Consider the following 27,396-nt stretch of genomic DNA (forward strand, 5'->3'; position numbering starts at 1 on the left):
CCCGGGGAAAAAAAGAAAAGAAAAAAAGTGGGCGAAAACTTTAAAGGAAATTGCACACAAAAGCCAGCAACCGAAAGCCATTTTCCGCGCGACTGCGAAGAAGAACACTAGCAGCAGCATGCCATGATGATAATATACCTTCAGGACAACAAGGAACGAGAACATCGCCAGGTCGCGTCGTCGCCGTCGTCGTAGCAGGCCGAGAAGACGGAACAACATCCAAGTGGCAGCAGCAAAAAAAGGTCGAAACACGGCAGAGCCTGCTGCTGCTGCTTTGGCTTTTGGCCACTTTCCATCGCCGGGGTTTTTCCTCCCTTTTTCTGGGTTTCCTGGTCCTGGTCCCGGTCGTCGTCGTCGCCGTCGCCGTCGTATTCATCTCGGTATACACATAATAATATTCTGATTGGCTGTGGGCGGAGCATGGCATTTTGCCGAAAGAGGATTGTACCCACCACGAACCCGAAAATTCACATGACTTGCCTTGTGCCCTTGTGTGCGCGCCGTTCTGTTTGCAGTCGTCCTCGTAGATGTCGGTTGATGTTGTTGTTGTTGTTGTTGCTGTTGTTTTGCGCGCCCGTGTTCGTCCTTTTGCTCTAGTTTACACAACCGGGGAAAAACAACCATCGCAGCAACCTACGACGATCTTTTCACCGCCAGCAACAAAATCAACAACAGTTCCAGGAAAATGGGCGAAAAGCCAAACCCTAGCAGGCCGTGAGAGATAGCGTCGCACACACAGCTTATACGTTCGCAACGCCTGCTTCGCTGGGCGAAAATGTTCGGAAAAGGCTTTTTCCTGCTAATTGCTTTTCTTAACGACTTTCTCGGTGGGCCCTTTCGTGGACCCCCGGTATTCCTGGGTGGACTATTTGCGAACGGATGGAATAGTTTTTGGAAAGCTCACCGGAAGTCACACACACACACTCCTTTTTATGTGTTATCTCGAGTCGAGTTGGCATCCACCCACGAGCGCGCAGTCTGTCTGTATCCTGCACAGCTTCCAAACAAACAAACGGACGACCCCTCGGTTGTGTAATTAAAAACATCATCAAATTATTTTTGGCCACTCAACACTTGGCAGCGCAGCTGATGGAGTGGAAATGGACCCCTTGGCGGTTTGTTTTTTTGCGCTTTTGATGTGGTTGTCTTTGTTTTTGCAGCTGGTTTTTGTGTTGAAATCTCCCTCGATTTACGATGGTTGTGCAGCTGAAATGGAGACAGAAACTGGGACCGAAAATGCGACTGAAACTGAGACTGAGACTGAGACTGAGACTGAGACTGAGACTGAGACTGAGACTGAGACTGAGACTGAGACTGAGACTGAGACTGAGACTGAGACTGAGGCTCAAACAACCTAACTAGAACGCAACTTTCCTGCAATATTCTCAAAACGGTACGATAACGAAACCAACTATTCTCGGCTTCGCTCTGCCAAAAAACCGCATTACTTAACCGTGACAGTGTTGCCGGAATAGCCCATTCATTTGCCCGGTGACGTACTGCCTTGCCCGAGCCCGACCAACCAACCCGGAAAATGTAATTCCCTTGCGGTGCCCCATTCTAGACTGTATCCGAGGTCGGAGTTCCTGCTCACCGGACCAGGTCGCAAAAGACACTCCTGTGGCAATGGCAAGAAAAATTAGAAAATAAATAAGTCAGTGTTAATTTACCAAAACAACACGCCATTAATTACGTTTTGTGCTGTAATTTATTGAACAACTTACGTATGTAATTATTGCTGAATTTTTAATTAAAACAACCACCCCCCTTTGCCAACGTCAAGGCAGGCAAAGGACAACAATTCTAGGTGAGATTGAGAGGCCACAGATGCCGGGAATATCGTGTTACAAAACACATCAGCAGCAGAATCCGGATCCTAGGAAAAAAGCACTCAGCTGCACTTCCCCGGACTCCAGTCACGAAGTGTGAGAGAAGCTATGCAATTTATATCAGATGACCTCACATTTGGATCACATCGCTGGTCTGGTCTGACCGGTTGATGCTGCTGGCCGGACGAAAAGGACACGGACACTTGGTGCGGAGAGGTGGTGGCAATCGAAAATTCGGACCACCTCCACCGGCGAGAGGGTGCTCGGAGATACACCTAGTTAACAGTTGTCGCTTTTTGGGGCGAGAACCGGAATGGAACCGAGCCCGGTTTTGTGCAGCAGCATACTTTTGGGGCGCAAATGTCCTGCAAACAGTATCACATTTGCACTCTTCATTCATACTCAAACAGGCCGGTTGATCTGATGGGCACTCGACGAGGATATCTGGCCTTTTTTTCGGTGCTCGTCACGGTCACCGACGGAGGTTGGTCGTTTGCTGGAAAGAGGACGCTGCAGAGCGTGATGCATTGGATAAATAAGATCTGTAACTAAAAAACAAAAAGACAAAAGACAAGAAGACAAGAAGACAAGAAGACAAGAAGACAAGAAGACAAGAAGACAAGAAGACAAGAAGGCAAGAAGACAAGAAGACAAGAAGACAAGAAGACAAGAAGACAAGAAGACAAGAAGACAAGAAGACAAGAAGACAAGAAGACAAGAAGACAAGAAGACAAGAAGACAAGAAGACAAGAAGACAAGAAGACAAGAAGACAAGAAGACAAGAAGACAAGAAGACAAGAAGACAAGAAGACAAGAAGACAAGAAGACAAGAAGACAAGAAGACAAGAAGACAAGAAGACAAGAAGACAAGAAGACAAGAAGACAAGAAGACAAGAAGACAAGAAGACAAGAAGACAAGAAGACAAGAAGACAAGAAGACAAGAAGACAAGAAGACAAGAAGACAAGGAGACAAGAAGACAAGAAGACAAGAAGACAAGAAGACAAAAAAAACAAGAAAACAAGAAGACAAGAAGACAAAAAGACAAGAAGACAAGAAGACAAGAAGACAAGAAGACAAGAAGACAAGAAGACAAGAAGACAAGAAGACAAGAAGACAAGAAGACAAGAAGACAAGAAGGCAAGAAGACAAGAAGACAAGAAGACAAGAAGACAAGAAGACAAGAAGACAAGAAGACAAGAAGACAAGAAGACAAGAAGACAAGAAGACAAGAAGACAAGAAGACAAGAAGACAAGAAGACAAGAAGACAAGAAGACAAGAAGACAAGAAGACAAGAAGACAAGAAGACAAGAAGACAAGAAGACAAGAAGACAAGAAGACAAGAAGACAAGAAGACAAGAAGACAAGAAGACAAGAAGACAAGAAGACAAGAAGACAAGAAGACAAGAAGACAAGAAGACAAGAAGACAAGAAGGCAAGAAGACAAGAAGACAAGAAGACAAGAAGACAAGAAGACAAAAAAAACAAGAAAACAAGAAGACAAGAAGACAAGAAGGCAAGAAGACAAGAAGACAAGAAGACAAGAAGACAAGAAGACAAGAAGACAAGAAGACAAGAAGACAAGATTATCAAAACGACAAAATTTCAGAGAAGAGAGCTAGAAGTAATTGATTTTAATCAATTTCAAGAAGGGGAATGTTTTAAAAGCATTTCATACGAATCCCTTAAGGGCAGGTAATTTGAAAAGGCCTTGTTTAACGAACAGCTCTTACCTCCTGTATCATATTCCCAGCAGCATTTTCGGACGTTATCAAATCATAATTCGATACATTGTGTTTTGAATAACAGTCTATTAAGCTGTCGAGTGGTTCTCAAATCTTCCCCCGGGGGCGTGAAACAACAAAACCTTGCCAGGTATTTCGGTCGCTTCCGCCGCCAGTTTCTGTGACCTTTGTTCGGCAAAAATCCGGAGTGCTCCGAAAAACGACGACCTCTTCTCGAAACAAGAGCATCCCCGAAAAGGGGGCACCAAAGAAGTAAAAAAAAACCTTTTAACAAGCAACAAAAAAGCAACAAGCACAACCAGCAGGATAATATTCAATTAAATCAATGAAGACACAAAGCTAACTCACAAAACCAGTGGGGCCAGATGAAGCGAGAGATCAGCATAAACAAAACACAGAACACTGAACATCAGCTAACGGAGCCGAGCAGCCGGGCCCCGGGGCGAGACTTTGTTGTTGCTGAAATGTTGCTGGCTGCCGCCATCTTTTTTGCCGCACAGTAGGCTGGGGTGGGTGGAAAAACTGGGGATGCTCGGATTTTGCATACCGGGCCGACCGGCCTACCTTGCCTCCAGCACCGAGCGTAAGGTATGGACAGATTTAATAACGAGAACACACGCACCACTACCTTTTGTGAGCCAAGAAAATATCAAGATCCCGGGGCCATCTATCGGGTACGGTAAACGAGAACATTGGGATCAACCTGAGCGTTCCCTTAGAATTTAATATCTCTCTGCGTGAAGTGGGAGGGGAGGGAGGTGGTGGGGATGTTATTGTTCTTGCGGAGAGCCTACTTTGATGGTGGAGATTTTCCAGCAGCATATTAGCCAAGTTTCTCCCCCTCACGCATGCTATGATTAATAATCCCCTACTGGAGGGCGACCTCAGCCTACTTCGATGGGAAGGGTTGAATGTTGGGTTTTTGAAATAGGGGAACACTGTTTTTTTCAAACATATTTGACATTTGATTCTGCAAAAAAAGTACTTCTGAAAATTTATCAAGCCTCCGCAAACCACGTGGACACACTTTGATCATTTTAGAAAATTATTATGATAAAAAATAATAAATTAAGACCTGGAAACATTGCTTTCTTAAACGCATTTTTTCCTGTATACATTACTGATAAATGCTTAAAATTAGATCTAATCCCCTTTTTTCTGTAAACCAGAGAGCGCGTGGTAAGGGCATCTCCACCGCAGAGATCTAATTGCGTGGCAAACCTATCGGTTGGATCCCCATTTTTAGCTTTGCTCCGTAGCTAATACACGTTTTCGCACCGCTGGGAGCTAATTTGGCTACCGAATCAAGCCCACCGCGGGGATCTAATTTATTTATTTTCAAATTCTAGCCGTTTTGTTGATCGAAATCAATAAAACTACATTCTAGCATGATAGAACATGCTTCTAATTGCATTATATGTCCAAATTGGTTGCGTATATCAATAAAATATCATTTTCAAATTTTTAAAAGAGTTCATCCGATTTGCTCCCGACATGTTTGCACCCCAACTTTCGCACCGCGGGTAGCAAAGCTAAAGCTAAATTAGCCTTCGAGTTCATTCAGCGAAGAAAAAGTTCATCGGGGATCCGTCGAGTAGCCAAGATAGGTGCTCGAGAAGTCCCCGAGCTGCCGGTGGTTAATGTTTTCTGAGATTTTAGAATTATTTGTCTCTGTTTGGTTGAAGTTGAATTTATTTTGATTATCAAATTTGAATGGATATTGAAGAAATCAGTAATTTGGTTCAAAACGACTTTATTAAATTGAAAAATTGTGATATTTACCATTTTTTAGTATTTTATAAATAAAAAATAATCAACCACCTATATTTGATATAAGCAAATCATCACAGAAAATTTAAACATTTTTGAATTATGTATTAAAATTCAAATATATTTCAAGAATTCTCCTTTTTGTATGCGACTGAAACTCACAAACGTTTTAATAACATTGTATTCGATATAATAATATTGAAAATCCCCGCCGAATCTCATGCAGAATTTTGAAATTAAATGGACAGATATAGTTTTTTGGTTGAAATGAGTTAAAACAGAAGTTGTCTTTATAGCTGTCGGCCACTATTTCTAGTACCAACCAGCAACCTCTGGATTGTGAGTCCAGTGTGCTGTCCAATTGATCCACACGGATCGAAATGAAGTGAGTGAAAACAAACTTAAAAGTTATCATACAAATATCTATTAACAGACTGAAAAACTCAATAGTAAAAAAAAATAATTTGGAAATTCTAAATAAAAAGTATGCAGAATTGAATAATAATTTTAATATTAAAGTATTTAATTTATTCAGAAATTACATGTCGAAATAACAAATGCTACAAAATCTGAAATTAAGGAATTCCAAAATATAAATTTACGATTTTATTTATATTCAAAAACACCATTTTTATCAAAAATTGAATTCAAAATCAGGCTTTCAAAAATGTATGAATTTAAGAATTTGTGAATTTAAAAACTTAAGAATTTAAGAATTTAAGAATTTAAGAATTTAAGAATTTAAGAATTTAAGAATTTAAGAATTTAAGAATTTAAGAATTTAAGAATTTAAGAATTTAAGAATTTAAGAATTTAAGAATTTAAGAATTTAAGAATTTAAGAATTTAAGAATTTAAGAATTTAAGAATTTAAGAATTTAAGAATTTAAGAATTTAAGAATTTAAGAATTTAAGAATTTAAGAATTTAAGAATTTAAGAATTTAAGAATTTAAGAATTTAAGAATTTAAGAATTTAAGAATTTAAGAATTTAAGAATTTAAGAATTTAAGAATTTAAGAATTTAAGAATTTAAGAATTTAAGAATTTAAGAATTTAAGAATTTAAGAATTTAAGAATTTAAGAATTTAAGAATTTAAAAATTTAAGAATTTAAGAATTTAAGAATTTAAGAATTTAAGAATTTAAGAATTTAAGAATTTAAGAATTTAAGAATTTAAGAATTTAAGAATTTAAGAATTTAAGAATTTAAGAATTTAAGAATTTAAGAATTTAAGAATTTAAGAATTTAAGAATTTAAGAATTTAAGAATTTAAGAATTTAAGAATTTAAGAATTTAAGAATTTAAGAATTTAAGAATTTAAGAATTTAAGAATTTAAGAATTTAAGAATTTAAGAATTTAAGAATTTAAGAATTTAAGAATTTAAGAATTTAAGAATTTAAGAATTTAAGAATTTAAGAATTTAAGAATTTAAGAATTTAAGAATTTAAGAATTTAAGAATTTAAGAATTTAAGAATTTAAGAATTTAAGAATTTAAGAATTTAAGAATTTAAGAATTTAAGAATTTAAGAATTTAAGAATTTAAGAATTTAAGAATTTAAGAATTTAAGAATTTAAGAATTTAAGAATTCAAGAATTTAAGAATTTAAGAATTTAAGAATTTAAGAATTTAAGAATTTAAAAATTTAAGAATTTAAGAATTTAAGAATTTAAGAATTTAAGAATTTAAGAATTTAAGAATTTAAGAATTTAAGAATTTAAGAATTTAAGAATTTAAGAATTCAAGAAATTAAGAACAGGATTGCTGGGATTGCTTGTTTTCAAATCCGTATTGGCTTATTTAAAATGTTATGCTTGAATTTTGCTTTTTACTCAATACAAATGACTTGTCTCTTGCATGTCCGGTAGTAGATCGACAATGCGTTGACCAAAATTAAACAAACACAGCCCCAATCTGACCTAAAAAACTAAACTGCATCACCCCAAATTACCAAAAGTCATTTTTCATGCGTAAATTTGCAGCAAGGAAGGGAAAATATCTCCAAACTCGAATAATTGATATCGAAAAATCAATCATCACTCCTAATGTAAACATTTACTGACGTGAGCAGGATAAACTCTATGTTTACAAACTCACATTGGCCCAATCACATTGTTTTGCTTGAAAAAACCATCCGTCAGACGATTTGCTCCCGGTAGATCCCGGAGCTAACCTGAGTTTTGTTTAGATTCGGATGAACACGGATGAACTCGAACCTAAATTAGCTCTCGCACAAGTACCGCGGTGGGCTTGACGCGGGTGCCAAATTAGCTTTGCAACGCAATTAGGTCCCTGCGGTGGAGATGCCCTAAAGGATCAAATAATCACTTTAAAATGCGCGCTGGTTGGGCGGCCCGTCATTATGTCAAGTGGATGAGCTTCGCTGTGAGAAATTGGGATGAATGATGCTCGAAAGGTGATGAGGTGGCGTCGTTCGGGGAAAAGATGATGAAAGGTGCCGAAAATAGGCGCACAATCCGGTGTGATAATTTATTCGTTTTTTCGGTGTCTTTTGTTTTTCCTGATGGAGGATCATGAGTGGGTGATAAGTGGGAAATGAATTACGGGAAATGATTATGGCAAGAAATTTTGCGGAAAATGTTAATCCTCTGGGAAGTTTGGTTGATGTACTGTGAATAATTATTTATTTTCTCTTTATTTATCATCAAAGTAATCATGCGTCAATCCACCTGGGATCGATTATGATTTCATCTCGTAGAAATCAAGTGTGCTGTGCTAGCTCTGTAATTGAATAAAAACAATGACATACAGAGAAAACATAAAAACCATCGCCTGCTCGGATCGAATCTGGAATATTCAATAAGCCATTGAGAAGCAAAGCAATCAACTCTAGGCCTACTGCGAGCGCTCCACCACCAAGAGCGCCATTAATCATGGGAATCCTTTCACACAAAAACCACTTAACTTTTCTCTAACCCCCCTTCCGCCTCCTACCCCTTTATAAGTCGGAATATATTTTGCTACATGGGCAATACCTGTAACGCCACCTGTGCTAATTTCCCCAGCCACCCATATTGGCACTCAACGATGACGACGAACGATGTGGTGCAGAAATTATTCCTCCCAGCAGGGAGGCCAGTTTTCAACATTTCAAACACCCCTTCCTTACAAAAATGTGTTGGGTGTGTGGGCATGGCACGTGTATCGGAGAATCGGGTTCACTTTACCTTCCAGTCAATGCAAATAATTGATTCCAGCTACTAGAGTCAGCCCGCTCGGTTCTGGGAAGGGAGCTTCCATTAGCTTCATCGTCACTTCCGATGATGAGAGAGAGGAGAAGAGCCGGACACTCTGAACCTGTATTTGTTTTTCCTTCAATAATTCCTAAGCGTTCAATAAATAATTAGAAATAACAAGAGATCGGGTGCAGCACCAGGAATGGAAAGGTTTTTACGCTTGAAAGCTTTCATCTCCACTCAACATTTTTATTTCCCATCCAGAAACAGAGAGAGATTGCATCCCCTGTCCTTCTAATACCTACGGTATTTGTTCTTTTTCTCTTCTCTCGATCCATTGCAGTTATCCAGTTCGGCGGCAGCAGCAGCAGCGGCATCGATGCTGGACGGTGGCAAGATGAAGCACGTAAGTGTCCGTTTGCATATCCCACCTTGGCAGGAACCCCACTTTGAAGAGCTCGTAAAATTCTAAGCTCATCTCACAGAGGGGTAATTGATATTAACAAGGGTGGGTGAACTCGATGAAGTTCCAATACTTGGGAATACGAGCGTTCATTTTCTCACTAGAAAGAAACCTAGCAAATGTAGGGAATTCATTTTTTTGAAATTCAAGGAAACAATTGGCATAACAAATTAGAAGAAAACTTACTAACCGAAATAGATCGTTCGTCTGTTGTGTGCTATCTTGTGACAACGACCATTTTGGTCGAAAGTGAGTAAATGGTGACGTTTTTTTTTAATTCAAGATCAGCGTTGTTGGGAACTTACGCCCAATAACCTTTCATGAATTACACATAAATAATATTTGTGAAGCCAACAAGTTGGGGCATTCACCAACTTTTTTTTTTCTTTTCTTATTTTTTTTTGCTCTGTTTAGCTAGTTGGGGCATTCGCCAACTTTTTTTCATTCAAGCTCTTTTTAGCTGGTTTAGGCATTCGTCATCCTTTTTTTGCGTTAGCTCTCTTTAGCTGGTTGAGGCATTCGTCAACCCTTTTTTCAGTGTTAGCTCTCTTTAGCTTATTGGGGCATTCGCCAACTGTTTCTTCAGCTCTCTTTAGCTGGTTGGGTAATTCGCCCCTTCACATTACCACAATTACTCCGCAATACAGTATACTCACCTACCGACTATGCCATGTAGTAAACGTAAAATGTAATCAAAAGATTGCCTTTTCAACTCTTCCAAAGAACTTGAAACAATCACACATTCGTCATCTACAAAATTATCCAACAGAATGAATCTTGCGAGAAGCGCGCTCTCACTCTGACTGCAAACGCTATCGCATCCGCTCACTCTCCTCAAACGTCAATATTTTCTCTCGCAAACAATTGCACTGATGCCAAAAATACCCGAATGAATTAAAAAGTCTGCAAATGAACCTTATTCTTTTTCAACATCAATTTTGATGATCATATTGATATTAAATTATTTTCCTATTTGTCCTATTCTCTACAACTACAAGATTCTTTAAACCAATCCAGATATCGCAATTGACACTCGTGAAATAGACCAATTTCTCATCAAAATGATCGTACACTCTTGGGACACGTCATAAAAATTGGGAAAAAGCTGGGAAAAAATCTTATTTTCCACAAATTTATTCTGTTACATTTTTTTTATTCATTACTTATTTTTATTAGGTCCTTTTAGGTGCTACGTTAGGACTGAGGATTAGTTTAAAAATAAAAAAAAACTCATTACACTCCATACTTGGAGATCATGTAACTGACGAGGGTTACTTGGTCCAAGCGGATCTTTTGTTTTTAGAAAATTTACTTAGTTGGTTAAAATATTGATTTCAGTTTATTTTAGTTTTTGGGAATTCTGAACTTTTCTGATTTTTGTTTACATTTTTAACTGTTTTATTTTAACTGGTGTAACCAAACTAGTTAAAACTTGGAGCGCTTGTTTTGGAAATATTTACGTTTTTTCGTTAGTATTTTTTTTTGTTTAATTTCACGTTTTGATTCCCCTTTTCCAACCAAAACAATCATAACATAGTAATTTTTCAAACCCTCAACCGCATCAATCGTTCACTTCCTGCTTGAAACCCTCTAACCAAAACAGGTTCGTCGCTCGTATCATAATCACTCCTCCCTTTCCCCCTTCCCATAGTTATATTGCTGCTATGCGGCGAAAGGGGTTTTTACCCGGCGGTGTATTAAGAGTTCATTTTCGTTCTGACGAGCTGGGCGAGAAAGGAAAACTCATCAGTGATTCCGGATTAATTTTCTCCTTTCAGATTCAATTTCCGGATCTGTTTCGCTTTTGCTACTTCACTGACTGAGTTGCTGCGCTTTGCCACACAGCCTGCTGCGATGAGTGTGTTAGAAGAGTCAAAACCGCCACCGCAGCAAGGCATGCTTAGACTGTAGGGTAGTTTGGAGGGGAACGTGTTGAAGTTTTAGGGTGGTACGGGAGAAATTGAAGGATTTTGAATATTTTTCATCGGTACTGTGCTCGCCACTGCCGGGTTTGTGCTGCTACTGTTTTAAGCTTTGTGTTTCCTGGTAATAAAATAGTTACGATAAGCAAGAGCAATGTTTTGAAGATTTAGAGTGTTGCTATTCGAAGTAGAACAGAAAGGTTGCTTGCTTACCCTACCGGAGCTGCTTTATGAGCTGCACCATAAATAATAAATCAGCAGTTGGATTGAATGCTGCTGTGCTGCGCTCACTCGCTTCCGGACTAGATTGCTTCCTTCTTGCTAAGGAAAGAGAGGTTCACAGCAGATCAAATAGAGCAGAACCACCCCCCGGTTCTCACTCTCTGCATGTAAAGTAAGGCATATGATCTGCTGGAAAGACAAACCAACCAACTTTTGATGGATTGCACCTCTGCGTTATGATCCGGGGGTGGGTGTTCTGCGGCAAGGGAGGCAGGACGGGACAAGAAGATTGGTGAGCCTTGGCTCTTTGAGCTTCTGAGCAGCAAAACAAATGGAACCTGCAGTGCTAAAAAGGTAGAAGTGGAATTACGTCTGCCTAATGGGAGAATAAATTATCGCTGTACGGTAGCCGGAGGAATGGATCTCACAGGAAGTGCTGCAGACTTTAATCGTTTGGATTAGGAAGCCAGGTATCAATTGGAGCTTTATTTATTGTGGAGAAATGTTGTTTTGTCTTGATTCTGAAGCTTGAGATAACGCATTTCATTAGAAAAATATTTTCTGTTTCTATTGTCAGTAAATTAAAAGATAATGTTTTAAATACTTGAGCTTGAATCAACTTGAAATCTTCTAAGATCGAGCAGTTATTAAAAAGTTTTTATTCAATTTCATTTCTTTATCTTTTTGTGTAGTTTTTCTACGACTATAAATCCTACACGGAGAAAAAAAAGTTCCCAAAATCGTGAACAAGCGTTCATGAAAATAGGAACCGCGAACAAAGTGTTCAAATTTCATGGTACGTTTTTCAAAATCGTACCATGGAATTTGAACACTTTGTTCGAGGTTCCCATTTTCATGAACGCTTGTTCACGATTTTGGGAACTCCTTTTTCTCCGTGTATGTCAAAATAGCTATTCTGCATCAACAGTTTTTTTTTTCATAAAATTTTGCGGGCTGGTCATAAAAGTAAATATTTATTTGGTATTTTTTATCTGGGGAAAGTATTTTTTGAACGATTGATGGTTATGAAAACGAATTTTCCAAAATAGTAGATATCTTCATCAGGGATGACATTGGGTCTAGGGAGTGAGATTGGGTCATATAAAAATGCTGAAATTCGTATAACCCAATGTCACCCCTGATGACGGTACACAGAAAATAATACGTTTATTATTTGAATTTTTTATCACTGAAAGTTGAATTTGCAAATTACTTTTTTTTATTTTCGTGTTCTATGCTGGTAATATGAGTTTTTGTAAAATTATTTAGATTTTTGTAAACAAACATTCGTTTTAGATGCAAATTCAAATTTGCCATTGAAACTCATTTTAAATTTGTTTTGATAAAGTTCGCCGTTTAAAAATTGTAAGCATTTTGTAGTTGTTTTCGAAATATTTTTTTTGTGAAAGTTTACCTATTTGATATCATAGATATTTTCAAGTCACATTTTTCGAATCATGTAAATTTTAAAGTTGGGAAAATTTCCTACTACTTTATTTTTTCGATTAGATTAGAATGCCGATTTTTGAGATACAGCTTCAGTGTATTTTACCCGCGTAAATTTTCAATTTGAAGATTTTATGTCTCGGAAATTATTTTTTTAATTTTTTATTTCTTTTCATTTAGGCCGTTGTAAATATTTTTCAAAGTTTATGTCGCCCCCCCTCCCCTCCTTAAAAATTGCTCTGAAAAATCAGGGGGCAAAAAATATTTTTCGAAAAGACTTCAAAATTTCCATGAAAATAGAAGTCTAATCAACTGAAAAAATTAAAAATGCATTTTTTTGCATTGATAATCATATATAGCATGTTTGGGCTTGTTTAAAAATGTTTTGAATTTTTATGAAATCCCAATGTACAGCACCACAAAAAAATTATTTTTCGCAAAAAATATTTTTTTTTTGTCAATACTTAGATATTTTGGAATGGGAGCGTTTTTTTATTACGTAACGCAGTAGGGGGGAAGGGGGGGTCGGAGGCCGTGTTACGCTCCATACAAAATTTTTAAAATTTGTATGGGAATTTTGTTACGAGGGGGGGAGGGGGTCTAAAAGTTCGATTTTTCGCGTTACGTAATAAAAGAACGCTCCCAATCCAATGATGGCAAAACAACTGTACTAATGTATAATGCATTTTAAAACACTTTTTTCATCAAAATGTTGTAACCATGGCTCGTAATTTAAATTTTTATTTTGGTCCTCCCCCCCCCCTCGACTTTGGTCAGAGTCGAGGGACATGAACTTCAAAAAATATTTGCAACGGCCTTAAAATAGATTTGAAATTTTGGTATGTTTGGTTTGATTTTAAAACTTCGTCATTATTTTCAATAAAAAGGGCACAACATTTCACAAAAGTTTAATTGAAATTCAAACTAAACAGAAACAAAATCTGAATGTTACATCATTTATGAAGTTATACTTTTGCACGTCATTGCAATAACTAAAATTTGAACTATATGGCTGTCTCTTAGCTACTAAAACAATATATAAAAAATAAAATAAAAAAAAGAAAACTTCTCAGTGATTTCAAAATTATTTTTTGCTTAGGTAGAAACTGTGAAAAAGAAAGTTTACAATTATTATTTTTTCAAGATTATTTTGGATGAAGTATCAAATTTGCAATTGTTAAGAACACAGAAAAAAAAGTGGAATTTTGGAATGTTGAAAATTTGGTAGGTTGAATATTACCTCTTTTTTTAGAGTAAAATTACATTAAAAAATTTGTAAAAATGTGAACCTGATGAATATTCATCAAAAACTAATGAAAATTCATAATTTTCTGGGGTAAAATTAATCATTTTTTTGACACAAAATCTGTCACCATTTCCTGATGAATATTACCAACTTTTTTTCTGTAAACTTATTAGAAATTTACACATCGTTATCAAGTTACGTGACTTTTTTACCTAGTAGAAGTCATGTCCAAGCTTGATCAGATTTGATTAATTTTTTTTTCAGAAATTTTGCTGCAAATTTGATTCAAAGACATTTGAGATTGGACCAATAGTTGCTGAGATAACACGTCTGAAATGAATGTAAACAGGAAACAAATGTTGCATCACCAAAAAATATGATTTTTTTAGTGACAACCACTCACCAACTTTGCTTCCGATTTACAAAATCAAATGATAAATCATGATTGTATCGTGAAATTGTCAGTTTTTGGTGTTCCCAACAAAAAATAAATAATTATAAATAAATTTTGCAAATCAACCCTAAAATTGCATCGAAACTTCAAATTTTAAACCATGGAATTTTTTAACCCTCAAAAATTATATTTGTTTTTTAAATGTGTATCTTTAAGTTTATTTCAGCAGAAAATTGAACTGATCAGAAAGGTGGATCCAACAAAAAACTTAATTTCTGGTAAATAAAAATTATTTGGATTTAAAATGATTCAATAAAGCCTGATTATACACCTTGTTGGGTGAAAACTACCTTGATTTCAAAGTTTTGCTTTATTTTTTGAATGTCAAGTAGGGGAACAGCATCTAATTCCAGCGTGCCTCTAATGTTGGCAGGTCAGTACTTTGACATTAAATTAAAGCTAATTAAAAGCGTTTTCAACTAAAATCGAGTGATGAATAGCTCAATAAGAAGTGAGCAAGCAAGTTCCTATCAAAAGTTTTGCAAAATTAGTTGTTTAAATAGTGAAAATCAGCAAATTGGATGGAGTTAGGAGCGAAAGCTTAACCTGCCAAACATACGAGAATTTCCCCTATAGGCAAAATTACAAAATAACATCAGCAAGAAATTCTGAGTCGAGCTGTGGAAATTTTCCTAGTACAAAGTTTACTTGCACGAACGCAAACAACAGTGATTCTTCGAACACCAAGTCTCTGCCGAAAATTGTGTCAAAATATTATTGAATCCTAAAAACCTCAAATGAATGTAAATTAACCCTCCACCCATCGTGCTGAAAAATGGAAACGCATGGCAGCAGTTCCCACAGCAGCTCCAACTTTGGCGTGACGCAAGTTTTGTTCTAAAATTCATGTGGAAAAGTTTTCTCCCCCAAGGTTATCAAGCAGTATCACAGTGTGATGCTGGCAAAATCTTCCAAGAGGTACCGATTCTTCTTCATTTGTTGGTTTTATGCTCCCCTCCCCTCCCTCTTTGGTGCGTAAAAGCATGTGTGACTTTTTTTTCCGTGTAGCCTCTACCTAGGATATCTGGCACACATGATACGACCTCCCATACCCCACCCTCAAAATGGGGAAAAAAACTTTGCCATTTTCGCAGCCAATCTCCGAAGCTCTTGGATCATGTTTGCTCAAGAAGGGGGCGGTGATGGTTAGGTGGGGGGTGGCAAAATACACGACGTTCCAAATTATGCTTTTTATTTATGCTTTTGCTGCAGCGTCTGGCATTCGTTTTTATGATTTATAGGACCAAAGCGTCACTCCAGCCATCGAGCCAGAGCCGTTGAGCATCAGCTTCATGGACCTCTTGTTTTTATGCGCTTTGCCACCACGGCTGCTTCTGATGCTGGGTCCCATCGTCGCACCGTGGTCGGTGCTGGGTTCGATGTTATGGCAGCTTCCATACACCGAAAGGTTCGCGTAGGGTGACTTTCTAGTTTTTGGTTTTTTTTTATCAACTGGAAATTCATATAAAAATTTGGCTGTTTTTCATGCGCTGTAAATGAAACCAACAAAATTAACAAATAAAATCCTGTTTGAACTTACAATTTCTATTTGACTCTGTTTTTTGTTCTATTGTTTCATAATTTGCAATATAGGCTGCAAACTGATAATTGCATTCAAATTTCAGATTTTTTTTTAATATTTCCAAATTTATGGAAATTTTTGAAATTGTGCATGAAAATTTTTATCAATTTTTGAATATTTTAAAAATATTCTGAATGACATCGCATAGAAATGTATTTTAAACAGTTTGTAGTTGATTCAGTGGCGTAACTAGACTCTAATAAAGTAAATTGCTGTAAATGAGCTATTCTCTAGCATTGCGTGACCAAGTTATAATTGTTGAACAAAATGTGATTTTTTAAAGCTACGGAAAAATACTTCAATTTGTTTTTCAGTGGTTTTTTTTTAATTTGAAATTTAATTTCAATCGAATATACTTTAACATTGTTTTAACCATTACTAGGGTTATGTTTTTCGAAATATTTGTTGTTTTTCAAATTTAAAAATTGTGTCCTTCCTAGTCCATCTCTGAAAAATATATTTCATGAAGCTGAGATTTTTTTTACAAATTTTCTTTTTTAAAATTGGCGACCCGATCTTTGTTGCACATAGAATGAAAATCCGGGAAAAAAAATCATATGTTTCTTAATTAGCCATAATTTTTCAATCTACAATATTTTGGAACAATTGATCGGAAATTTAATGTGAAAAATGAAACTATTGTGAAATTTTCTTTTATTATTGAAATAATGTTTTTTTTTATCGGATTTTCAAGATCACGACTTACTTTCTGTGAGGACCTATTTTTTTCGCCACTAACATTTCAAAGTTGTGATTTATAAATTATGAAATAGTAGTTTATGCAACAAGTTGCAAAAAGCGGATTTTTTCAGCACGAGTCGTACATTTATTCAACGAGGTTCACCGAGTTGGATAAATACGAAATGTGCTGAAAAAATCAAGTTTTGCAACGAGTTCCATACAACATTTTTTGCAATTCCAAAAAGCACACACTGAGTGAAATTTTATGTCAAATTTTCATGTATTTTGTCAATAAATCGTTTAAATCAAAAAAATGTTGAAAAGTGTTACTTTTCAAAACAAGTGCTGAAAAGTTCAACTTTTCAGCACCCATTTGAGTGCTGAAAAGTAGAACTTTTCAGCATTTATTTTGAAAAGTGTTGCTATCTGATTCTGTTATTTTTGGTACAGAAAAGTAGGCTATTTCGTCGTTCAAGAATGACAGGAAAAGTAAGTAGTTTCACGACGGAATTGCAAAAATATTTTTTTGAAACTGTTAAGAAAATTTCATAAGGGGTTATTTTTTATGTTCAAAATCTTATTAAGAGCGAGTTTTTCACCAATGTGTAACAGGTCGTATCGAGGTGCTCCGATTTGGATGAAACTTTCAGCGTTTGTTTATCTATACATGAGATGAACTCATGCCAAATATGAGCCCTCTACGACAAAGAGAAGTGGGGTAAAACGGGCTTTGAAGTTTGAGGTCCAAAATTCATGAAAAATCTTAAAATTGCTCGCGTTTGCGTAAAACATTATCAATTCCAACTCTCTTAGATGCATTCGAAAGGTCTTTTGAAGCACTTCAAAATGAGCCATAGACATTCAGGATTGGTTTAACGTTTTCTCATAGCTTTTGCAAATTACTGTTAAAAATGGATTTTTTTAAAAACCTTAATATCTTTTTGCAACAGCCTCCAACACCTATACTCCCATAGGTCAAAAGAAAGGTAATTTCATGGACTATAAGCCTACGGTATTAACTTTTTGGCCAATTGCAGTTTTTCTCATAGTTTTTCGGTTTTTCTATAACAAAAATTTTACAACGTTAGTTTTTGCCCTGTAGGCCTCCATAGCGACACTTTTTGGTCTCAATTTTGTCATATTCGGAATCCTTGAAAAATTTCACGTTAGTAAGAAGTATTAAAGTGGTAAATTTGATTTAAAAATTAATTAAATAAAACATTTTTGAAAAAAGAAATTGATTTTATTTACCCTGCGATCAATGCGTCAAATGCTGTATCAAGTAGGCGAAAACCTGTTTCACCCCTAATCCAACAAATTGTTAAAAAATATTTTAATTCATTCTAAATGGCAATTTTTGCAATCAAATTTACAACTCCAATACTACTAACTAACGTGAAATTTTCCGATGATTCCAAATATGATGAAATTGAGACCAAAAAGTGCCGCTATGGAGGCCTACAGGGCAAAAACTAACGTTGTAAAATGTTTGTTATAGAAAAACCGAAAAACTATGAGAAAAACTGCGATTGGCCAAAAAGTTAATACCGTAGGCTTATAGTCCATGAAATTACCTTTCTTTTGACCTATGGGAGTATAGGTGTTGGAGGCTGTTGCAAAATGATATTAAGGTTTTAAAATAATCAATTTTTAACAGTAATTTGCAAAAGCTAAGAGAAAAAGTCAAACCAATCCTGGATGTCTTCGGCACATTTTGAAGTGCTTCAAAAGACCTTTCGAATGCATCTAAGAGAGTTGGATTTGATGAAGTTTTACGGAAATGCGAGCAATTTTAAGATTTTTTATGTTTTTTTGACCTCAAACTTCAAAGCCCGTTTTACCCCACTTCCCTTTGTCGTAGAGGGCTCATATTTGGCATGAGTTCATCTCATGTATAGACAAACAAACGCTGAAAGTTTCATCCAAATCGGAGCACCTCGATACGACCTCTAGAACAAACCGAGCAGAATTTACAAATACTGCCTCTTAACAGTTTCATGATTTTGTCATTGACAAAAAAATTGGCATACTTGGTTACGCCGAGAAAAATAAATTTTCCTAATTTGAATGAAAAAAGTGTTTTAAAATGCATTTTACACCAGCCTTGTTTTTTTGTTGCAAAAATAAATTCTGTTCAAACGAGCAGAAACATGCTGATTATGAAGAAATGAATTTAAAATTGTTAACATTGACATACATTTTGAAAGACGACATTGCCGTTGCATAATTTCAGAGAAAAAAACAGGGCAAAGCATTAATTTTTTTTGAAGTTTTCTGAAAATTCTGAAAAGTAGACCTTTTTAGTATATGTGTTGATTCTATTATTTTTGTTGAAGAAAAGGCCGATCGTCATTTGGCAAAGACAGGAAAAGCAGGTAGTTTAACAACAATTAAGCAAAAAAACATATTTTGGCGAGAAACGAATACAATGATTTTTAATGATTTTTGCTTTAAAAATAGTGCCAAACCCGATTTTTTGTAAATATACAAAAATAAATTAAAAAAAACTTATTATTGGAATTTTCTGAAAAATTGTGGAATTTTGACCAAATTTTTGAAATTTTTTAAAATATTGGAATTGAGAAATTTTTGGAGTGCTTCATTATTACTGTGGTTCACGTACAAAATGTTTTGGAAATTGTAAGGTTTTTTAGGTTTCCTGAAAATTCTGAAAAGTAGACCTTTTCAGTATATGTTTTGATAGAAAATAAGGCCGATCGTCATTTGGAAACGACAGGAAAAGTAGGTAGTTTAACAATTATTAAGCAAAAACACATATTTTGCGAGAAACGAAAACAATGATTTTTAATGCCCCTTTGCTTTAAAAATAATGCCAAAACAATTTTTTTGTAAATATAAAAAAAATAAAAAAAATTATTGAAATTATCTGAAAGAAATGTGGAGTTTTGACCAAATTTTTAAATTTTTGGAATATTGGAATTGAGCAATTTTTGGACTGCTTGAATATTACAATGGTTCACGTACAAAATGTTTTTGAAATTGTATCGTTTCAAGATTTTTTTTTAAATATTATTTTTATACAATAAAACTTCAATTCTTTGAGAATAATTTTGAAAATCAATGATTCAGGTGAAACTTTGTTGTTACTTACAAATATTTTGTTTTTTTTTTCTGATAAATTATCCTAGAATGGCGAAACGGCTTTGTGAAGAATTGATCCGAAATAACAGAGTCGAAAACTTAGCTAGATATGGTGCTTGAAGTGTTTTGTGGAATTTTGTTTTAATTGATGTAATTTCCTTTATTTTTTAAATTTTTCATGTGTTTTTTTGTGAACTATTTAATGACATTAGATCTTGAATGCATTTTGCACATTTCACATAGTTTTTTCATAACCCCTCAAATTTCCGGTCATCCTACCTTCTTCCATAGATGCCGATGGTCGTCCTCCACCCAACGCTGCTCCCTATTCCTAACCGATTTTCTGACTCCAGCTAGACCTGGCCTGACTCGCGCGTTCCGTGTGATGGTGTTATGATGAATAGAAAATGGACAAAACCCGCGGGACGAGTGTGCTCCTTGTCCAAATTACGTTCCATAAAGCAGCCGAAAAAAAAGAAGAGCTCCATTCTTCTGTCCATAAAAATGGCGCTCAAAAAATTAAAATTCTGCACTCTTCAGCACAGCGCGGTATAATCTCTGGGATTTGGGGGGCAATTACAGGCAGGCAGACAGCTAGAAGTACAACAACAACAACAACAGGTTGATTTATCGTTGGAAAAAACGTGTGCGGGGGAGGGCGGGAGGTGTGGTGCCATTTCGAGTTCATTTGTTTCTTATTAGGGTGTTATTTATTGCCGACGGGAATCGAATCCGCGAGTGCGTCTCTTGGAAAGGCTTACGAAATGTAGCCAATTTCAGCGTGGTAGAAGCCTGCGTAGGTGTAGCAATAAATCATAGACTGGAAAGGTGAGTTTTGTCTCCCGGAAGAGGAAGGATTTAAGGGTGATTCTTGTTGTTGAGTTTTTTTTTCACGAATGTCATGAAACTTTAACAAGTGCAACGTTTTTGCAACTGAAATTAGGGCAAATGCCACCGCTCTTGTTGTTTGCACACAACAGAGCTTATGCAGCTTAAATCGGCTTGACTTTGCATTTTGTTCTAGTCCTCAAACGAAACAGCTCGAAACGACTGTGTCGTAGTAGGCTGGTGTCGTCATAGTAAAGGTTTTTTTTTGAAATATTTTTTTTTAATTTTGTTTACATTGATTTTTTAAACCAATTTTTTACCAAATTTGACTGACCTTAAACCTTAACTTGTTCATATTTCAGTGCCTACTCTGACCTTAGACTCAGCCAAAGGCAGTGCGTTCTCGTCGATGTCTGGACGCGAACTCGCTTAGGAGGTTAGGTCTCTTTTCGCACCAATTATGCGCCGCCACTGTTGCAAGAGGCCTGAATTGTTGCGTTTGCTCTTCAACCGGGCACTTTCCTAGCACTTTCCGACTTTAGACAACGTTCAAATTGAGGACAAAGGTTGGTCGGGAGGAAAGAAACTGAAATATTTCCAAGCGGTTTTACGTTTCGGCGCTGTGTATGTTTATAAAAGCACTCGCCAAACACATTCCAGCGTCACCGGCTTAGGGTGGTTCAGTAGCACCTCCTTCCTCCCTTTCTTCCACTGAAAAAGCCCTTCTCGGTAGCGCATAAGACTTAATGCTTGACATAATTTCTCATTATAATCCCGGGCGTTTATGTTTCGTTCTCGAAAAACGAAGTTGACTTTATAGCTGTCGGCCACCATTGCTAGTACCAACCACTAGTGTCTTCCTTTTTATCTACAAGGACTTCGCCGCCCTGGGCTCCTAAGTGTATGAAAGTATGGCACGGAGCGACGGCGCCGAATACCCATATTTACACAAAGAATTTTAGAGCGCCCGCCGCGGGATTCGAACCGGCGACCGGCGATGTTTCGTTCTCTGTACTACTGAAATATCTTGGCTTTTTCCAAGCTAGAGAGAGAGAGAGGGAAGAGTATTTGCTTTATGCAAAAGTTATTCTCGAACGACACACGGCTTATTCTGCTAGACTGCGTGACGAATCGTTGTGGTGGTGGGTGGAGGGCGGAGCGCGCGGTAAAACCGGGCAAAACTTCCGCCCTCGTCGGTACATATTAGGGGCGTAAGACATCCTCTCCGGTTTTAATGTTGAATTGTTCAAAGTTTCGTACGAGCGTACGTATACACAAGTGCGAGTATGTTCTGGAGCGAAAATTTAGATGCTTTTTGGCGAAAGTTGTGTGCTGTGCTGAAGGGGGCCAATTTTGCGAGTTTTTATTGAGATTTTTAGCGAGATAAAACTGTTTGCCAAGTGCCTACACTTTTCGGCAGGTGCATCAGCGGGAGGCGCTGAGTGTGTCGAGCTTTCCAAGTTTGGGCTGTTGTGATAGCGCAACTAATTTTATGGCTAACGTTACGCTGGGAAAACAATGAACGTTTTTGGGGGAGTGTTGCGTACAGTTTACCTTGGCTCTTAAACTTGAGTAAAAACAAGTGAACCAGAAATTACGATTATTTCAGAAAATTATTATCCTGCGGAAACTTTCTGGCACCTCTAAAATACTTACACTTTCAACAACACTACCAAAAACGATATTAAAAAAAAACCCACAAAATCCCACACAATTACACGAGAACTCACAAGATCACAAACAATCCTCCATAATCACACAAAAACACACAAGATCACATACAATCCCACATAATCCCACACAATCATACACAATCCCGCATAAGCACACACAATCACACAAGAACTCACAATCACACAAAAACTCACAAGATCACACTCAATTCCACATAATCACACACAATCCCACATAATCACACACAAGAACTCATAAGATCACAACAAATCTCACATAATCACACAAAATCACACAAAACCACACAGAGTTTAGAAAGCTACTGACAATTTTTAATTGAACTCCAAAAATTAAAAAAAAATGTCATTTATTTAAGCGAGCTAATTTCTACGGTCTAACATTCCCAATGATCCACCCGACGTGCACGGACACGTTGGTGTAAACCGACGGTGCCTCCCTGCAACCGAACGTCCCGAACGCCGCGATCCCAAACTGGACAAACTGTTGCGTGCCATAGTACCCGGCCGTGTATCCCAGCGGTGCTCCCACATCTCCGTGGCAGCTACTTCCGCTGGAACCAGCCCCGGCCTCAGCGCAAAACTGATCCTCCGCCAGCGTCAGCCCAAACTGTGCGTACTGAGTTCGACACTTTGCCTCATCAACTGAGGATACGATCGCCTTCCTCAGGCTTTTCATCCGATGCCGAGTCTCGTTACGACCCCAACCGCTGACGATGTAGTTCGGAAGTTGAGTTCTCGCCAGGTCGTACGTGCCCGGTAGGCAAACCGGTTGGATGTGATCCTGGAACTGAACCACTCTGGCTAGCCGAACCAACCCGATGTTGTTAAGCTTCGTGCCGTGATCGTACCCTTGATGGCCGAGACTGCACTCCACGTCAACGTCTAGTACTGGTGGGGCGCAGTCTTCCTCGTCGTTGGCGTTGCAGTCCTCTTCCTGGTCGATCGTGTGCTCACCGAGTCTTACGCGATAGCTGAAAGGAGGAAATTATCAGATCCGGTTGATACACAGATCATCGTCAACTCACGGCTTGAATGGATCTCCGTTGGCGCACTGCGCAGTGGTCATTACGTAGCGCTGGTTGATAAGCGATCCCATGCAAAGTTGGGACAGCTTGTCGGAACCGTCCTCCCGGTACAGTACGATCGCCATCCAGGGGAACTCGAACACGCTTGCGGCGTGTCCTCCGGCGATCTTATTGACAGTGTACTTACCGCAGCTCGAGGGGAAGTGGCTCAAAAGGTAGTAGAAGGGCTCTGGTTCTACGTCGATCGGTTGGCAGTTTTCGTCGGATTCTGTAATTGAGTTGAACTTATGAGGATCGAGGAATACGCCATCACTCGGCGCTATACCTTCTAGATAGTGAAGTTTGGTGATCCTTCGGATCCATGATACGTATTTGAGCAGACCATTGAATAAAACATTTGTACCGCAGAAGTTGGACATGAAACCACCCGAAACTATTGGCACTACGCCCCCCGGGGCATGGCCTTCCTCTAACGTGGGATTTCTGCTCCAGCGCCTCTGACGAGACAGGAGAAAACGGGACCGACGTTTTACTTCACCATCCGATAGAAGCTCAGTGGATAAGGCGGGAATCGAACCCGCGCCTCATAGCATCATCGGGATCGGCAGCCGAAGCCGCTACCCCTGCGCCACGAGACCCACCAGAAACCACCCATGAACCAGGAATTTCCCCGTCGAAGGTAGACTATTTCACCATCATCACAAATATTAGGATCATTTTTGAGACATAGCACGTCAGAGTCGGATTTTTCATTGCATTGATCATTGCCAACGAGCTTAAGCTTGATCCCTGTCAGTCGATCCTCCTTGTCCCAACCAACCACAGTTCCAAACTTCCCCTTTCCACTCGCGACCTGATTGATACAGATCGGTTGAATATACGAGGTAAAAAAATCCAGATCGTTGAACTCCAATAGTGCTAGCTCGCCAAACCGCTCGATGCTAAACACCTGGTACCGCTGAGATTGCTCGCCGATCGTGTCCCTTCCCAACTGAAGCGTCGTATGTTTAGCCCAGCTCTGCACTCCATCGCGATTAGTCACACAACCATCGGTCGTCAGCGCAAACTTCAGACTGATCAACACACCGCTGCACACGTGACCTTCGACCTCTTCCGGCTGGACGAAAACGGCCACGTGCCACGGCCAATCGCCGGCCGCGCTCCAGTCGTGGCTTGTGGCCAACCCAGTTAGGTTGAACTGCCGAACGCCACACTTGAACTTGTACTCACTGTTCTGCTGTAAGGTCGTCGCGATCAACGCCGCGATCACCGCTAGTCGCAACATCTCGAGTAGAACTGATCGCGACACTGCTTAGACGAGCACACATTCGTGGGGGTTTGCGATTGCGATCTTGTTTACAAACACACGTCAAGGTTTGTTGCAAGTACGCGATCGCGCGGATTAACCGGTTAGGTTAACCCCGTCTACTGATTAGCTCAGTCACGATGCGTCTCTTCCCGGTTGCGGTAGCACTTTTGCTGTCCCAGCTGATCGCGGCTGACGAAGGCGGTTCGATCACCAACTCATTGTTTCGGTGCGGTATCCGGAAACGATTCGGTGTTCAGCTGATTCTTCGGGGTCGTACCGCCGAGCTGGGTCAGTGGCCGTGGCACGCGGCGATCTACCACGGGTCGAGCTACAAGTGCGGCGGGACGTTGATTGACCAGCGACATGTGCTGACGTCGGCGCACTGCGTCGTAAACTCCCAGCGTCGACCGTTGCGCCCGGCGGGGATCGAGGTTCAGCTGGGGAAGCACGATCTTCGCGAGAGTTCGCAGGCGGTGAAGGTCAGTGAGGTGCACGTTCACGAGGAGTTTGAACGCAACAGGAACGACATCGCGTTGCTGGTGCTGAGCAGTACGGTGACGTTTTCGGAGTTGGTGATACCGATTTGCTTGGAGGGGATTCAGGGTGGAGATGATCTGGTCAATCAACGGGGTTGGGTTGTGGGCTGGGGTGAAACGGAGGATGGAGTTGTTTCGAACCAGCTGAAGACGGCTTCGATGCCGGTGGTCAGCAACACCGAGTGCGTACAGAATGATCCGGATTTGTTTGGGAGGTTCATATCGCCGGGAGTTTTCTGTGCGAGTGATCGCAATGGTTCGTATGGTATGATCGCTTGAGAATCCTTTGGGTAATTGGTGTTCTGTTTTAGGAACCAGTGTGTGTCGCGGAGATAGCGGTGGAGGAATGTACATCTTGGCTGGTGATCGCTGGGAACTACGCGGGATCACGTCCTTTGCCGGACTGTCCGAAACGGGCAGTTGCGATACGAAGAAGTACGTGGTGTTCACGAACGTTGCGCACTTTTATGGGTGGATCAAGCGATTGACCATGGGTGGTGGAGAGCAGGACGTGGATGTTCCGAAGAGGATCAGTGAAATTAGTGAGTTGTTTGTGAAATTTGGGGAAGATCTACGATCGAGCTCAATCATTTCAGAGTGCCAGGAGTACGCCAAGATCGCGGAGAAGCAACCTAATGGAGTTTGCATGAATGCGCGGTCGCAGCACACGGTAGGAAAACTAACCTTGATGATCGACGTAAACTGATCGTGATTTTTCCAGGTCATGATCGTCGACAGCAAGCAGCGTTACGTTCTTAGCGGAAGCATCATCAGTGAGAAGTTTGTTCTGACGAAGGCGCCTAGTTTGAAAGAGTGAGGATCACTTTGTAGTCGTTGACATTGTTTTATGGTGATCTTTTTACAGACAAATCACGATGGACGTGGATTGGGAGCGCTTGAAGGTGCGTCTTGGAGGTCAAGCCGACAATCCAGTTAAGCAGGAGTACCTGCATCCGGACTACGACGAAATTTCTCCCAGCAATTTGATAATGCTGCTAGAGTTGACAAATCCCTTGAAGTTTGCTAGAAGATTCTTACCGGCTTGTTTGGCAAATCGAGCTACGGAAAACCTGTACGACACTCTTCTGTTGACCGGATTTGGAGGTCAAAGTACGACTACTAAAGAGTTCTACGAAAGTGTCGACAGTCGGGTAGTCTCCAATGAGCAATGTCAAGGTGCAGCATCCAAGGAAGAACTCTGCGTCACGGATCACTACACGGGTGTCCGGAATGGCATCGTTGGAGGTCCACTGCAGACGGTCAACACTCGAAACTGCATGTTTACCCAGATTGGAGTGGCCAAGGATCTACAAGGGAACATCAAAGGAGGCAATGTGTACTCTCGCGTCACGGCCTACTTGGATTGGATCGAGCACGTGGTTTGGGGAGTTCCGTTAGCTGTTGAAAAAGGGGCAAAGCCTACTATTGCCACAACAACCTGGCGCTATTCAAAGGATTTCTACTTTCCCGACAACTAGCGAAAGCATTTCCTTCAACTAAAATCTTAAATACACATGAGTTTTCCCCCTCAGCAAAAAACCAAATCCCTCAAAAGTCAGCTGCCAAAGGTCGGCAAGGCAATGTGCTTAGCCACTTACAACCCCGGAAGTGTCTCTCTCTCTCGTTGTGGTATTCCCTTGTGGTCCACCCCATCAGTCCTGTCAGGGATTGCGGATTTTTTGCATACCTTTTACCGTCCCCAGAGCTGCCCTGCCCTGCGCCCCCTCCGGCAGAAAAGGGATTCCGTTCCATTCCATCGAGTCCGCATCTCGTCTCGTTCGACGCTTCCAGGCAGTGCACAGTTGGGAGGGAATTCCATCCAACAAGTCCTTCGTACCATCACCATCATCATCTGTGTGCGGGATGCTGGAAAATGATGAAGAGCTTGAAGGGGGCAAAAAAACTCCCAGGAAGGTCGCGTGGCGAAAAGGGTTGCCTCCGCATCCGTCTCAAATCTCAGTTCGGGGGGAAATATGAAAAATATTCCAAATATGTATACACAAATCCTTGTCCGCCCCACAGGAACGACCCTCGTCCTTCTCCGGTTGCAGTTGGAAGAGCATTTGCGCTCCATTTCACTCAACGTGCTGCCGTTTGTTGACTGCTGGTTGAATCTTGGGAGAAGAAGGTACACCTCTTTGTTTTTTTTTGTTCAGGTGGATGATAATAATAACAATAATGAAATATAAAATGAGAAGAATATGCACCAAATTTGAAGTCATAAATTATTCCGGCGGATGTTAGTCTCAGGACAGGTTGAGAGGAGCTCAAAAAGTCAGACATTTTTTATGATTTCGGAAGCGTAGAAAAGATATCACGACGTTGAACGTTTGCCTTTTTGTCTA

At 39.2% G+C, this 27,396-nt stretch overlaps 3 protein-coding genes across 4 annotated transcripts in view; 2 read left to right on the top strand and 1 right to left on the bottom strand.

Moving 5' to 3' along the window:
* LOC120422115 (cytotoxic granule associated RNA binding protein TIA1-like) overlaps window positions 1–27,396 on the top strand; it is a 610,909-nt gene that overhangs the window by 111,395 nt on the left and 472,118 nt on the right. Inside the window, exon 2 of one of the 2 annotated variants that reach the window (XM_052711638.1) lies at window positions 8,885–8,947. The exons of the other annotated variant lie outside the window; for it this stretch is intronic. Coding sequence (XP_052567598.1) covers window positions 8,885–8,947 — 63 coding nt within the window. The remainder of the gene's footprint in view (window positions 1–8,884; window positions 8,948–27,396) is intronic. 2 annotated transcript variants of the gene reach the window in all.
* On the bottom strand, window positions 22,511–24,522 carry LOC120420784 (serine protease easter-like). Its single transcript, XM_052711642.1, has 4 exons — window positions 23,858–24,522; window positions 23,532–23,639; window positions 23,207–23,474; window positions 22,511–23,152 (listed from the first exon to the last, which is right to left on the bottom strand). Exons 1-4 carry the CDS (start codon window positions 24,489–24,491, stop codon window positions 22,549–22,551), a joined length of 1,614 nt encoding a protein of 537 aa, XP_052567602.1. The 5' UTR covers window positions 24,492–24,522; the 3' UTR covers window positions 22,511–22,548.
* On the top strand, window positions 24,638–27,262 carry LOC120420783 (polyserase-2-like). Its single transcript, XM_039583896.1, has 5 exons — window positions 24,638–25,307; window positions 25,363–25,593; window positions 25,648–25,721; window positions 25,773–25,864; window positions 25,917–27,262. Exons 1-5 carry the CDS (start codon window positions 24,653–24,655, stop codon window positions 26,527–26,529), a joined length of 1,665 nt encoding a protein of 554 aa, XP_039439830.1. The 5' UTR covers window positions 24,638–24,652; the 3' UTR covers window positions 26,530–27,262.

Source organism: Culex pipiens, chromosome 1, assembly GCF_016801865.2.
Source record: "Culex pipiens pallens isolate TS chromosome 1, TS_CPP_V2, whole genome shotgun sequence".
NCBI lineage: Eukaryota > Metazoa > Arthropoda > Insecta > Diptera > Culicidae > Culex > Culex pipiens.

Excerpts from the sequence above, each read along its gene's own strand:
- LOC120420784 (XM_052711642.1), bottom strand. The coding sequence starts at position 24,491 with ATGTTGCGACTAGCGGTGATCGCGGCGTTGATCGCGACGACCTTACAG. Across the intron at positions 23,640-23,857 it reads GGGAAATTCCTGGTTCATGG|TTTCGGGTGGTTTCATGTCC; the intron begins GTGGTTTCTGGT and ends TAGTGCCAATAG. Across the intron at positions 23,475-23,531 it reads CAAACTTCACTATCTAGAAG|AATCCGACGAAAACTGCCAA; the intron begins GTATAGCGCCGA and ends ACTCAATTACAG.
- LOC120420783 (XM_039583896.1), top strand. The coding sequence starts at position 24,653 with ATGCGTCTCTTCCCGGTTGCGGTAGCACTTTTGCTGTCCCAGCTGATC. Across the intron at positions 25,308-25,362 it reads CTGTGCGAGTGATCGCAATG|GAACCAGTGTGTGTCGCGGA; the intron begins GTTCGTATGGTA and ends GTTCTGTTTTAG. Across the intron at positions 25,722-25,772 it reads ATGCGCGGTCGCAGCACACG|GTCATGATCGTCGACAGCAA; the intron begins GTAGGAAAACTA and ends TGATTTTTCCAG.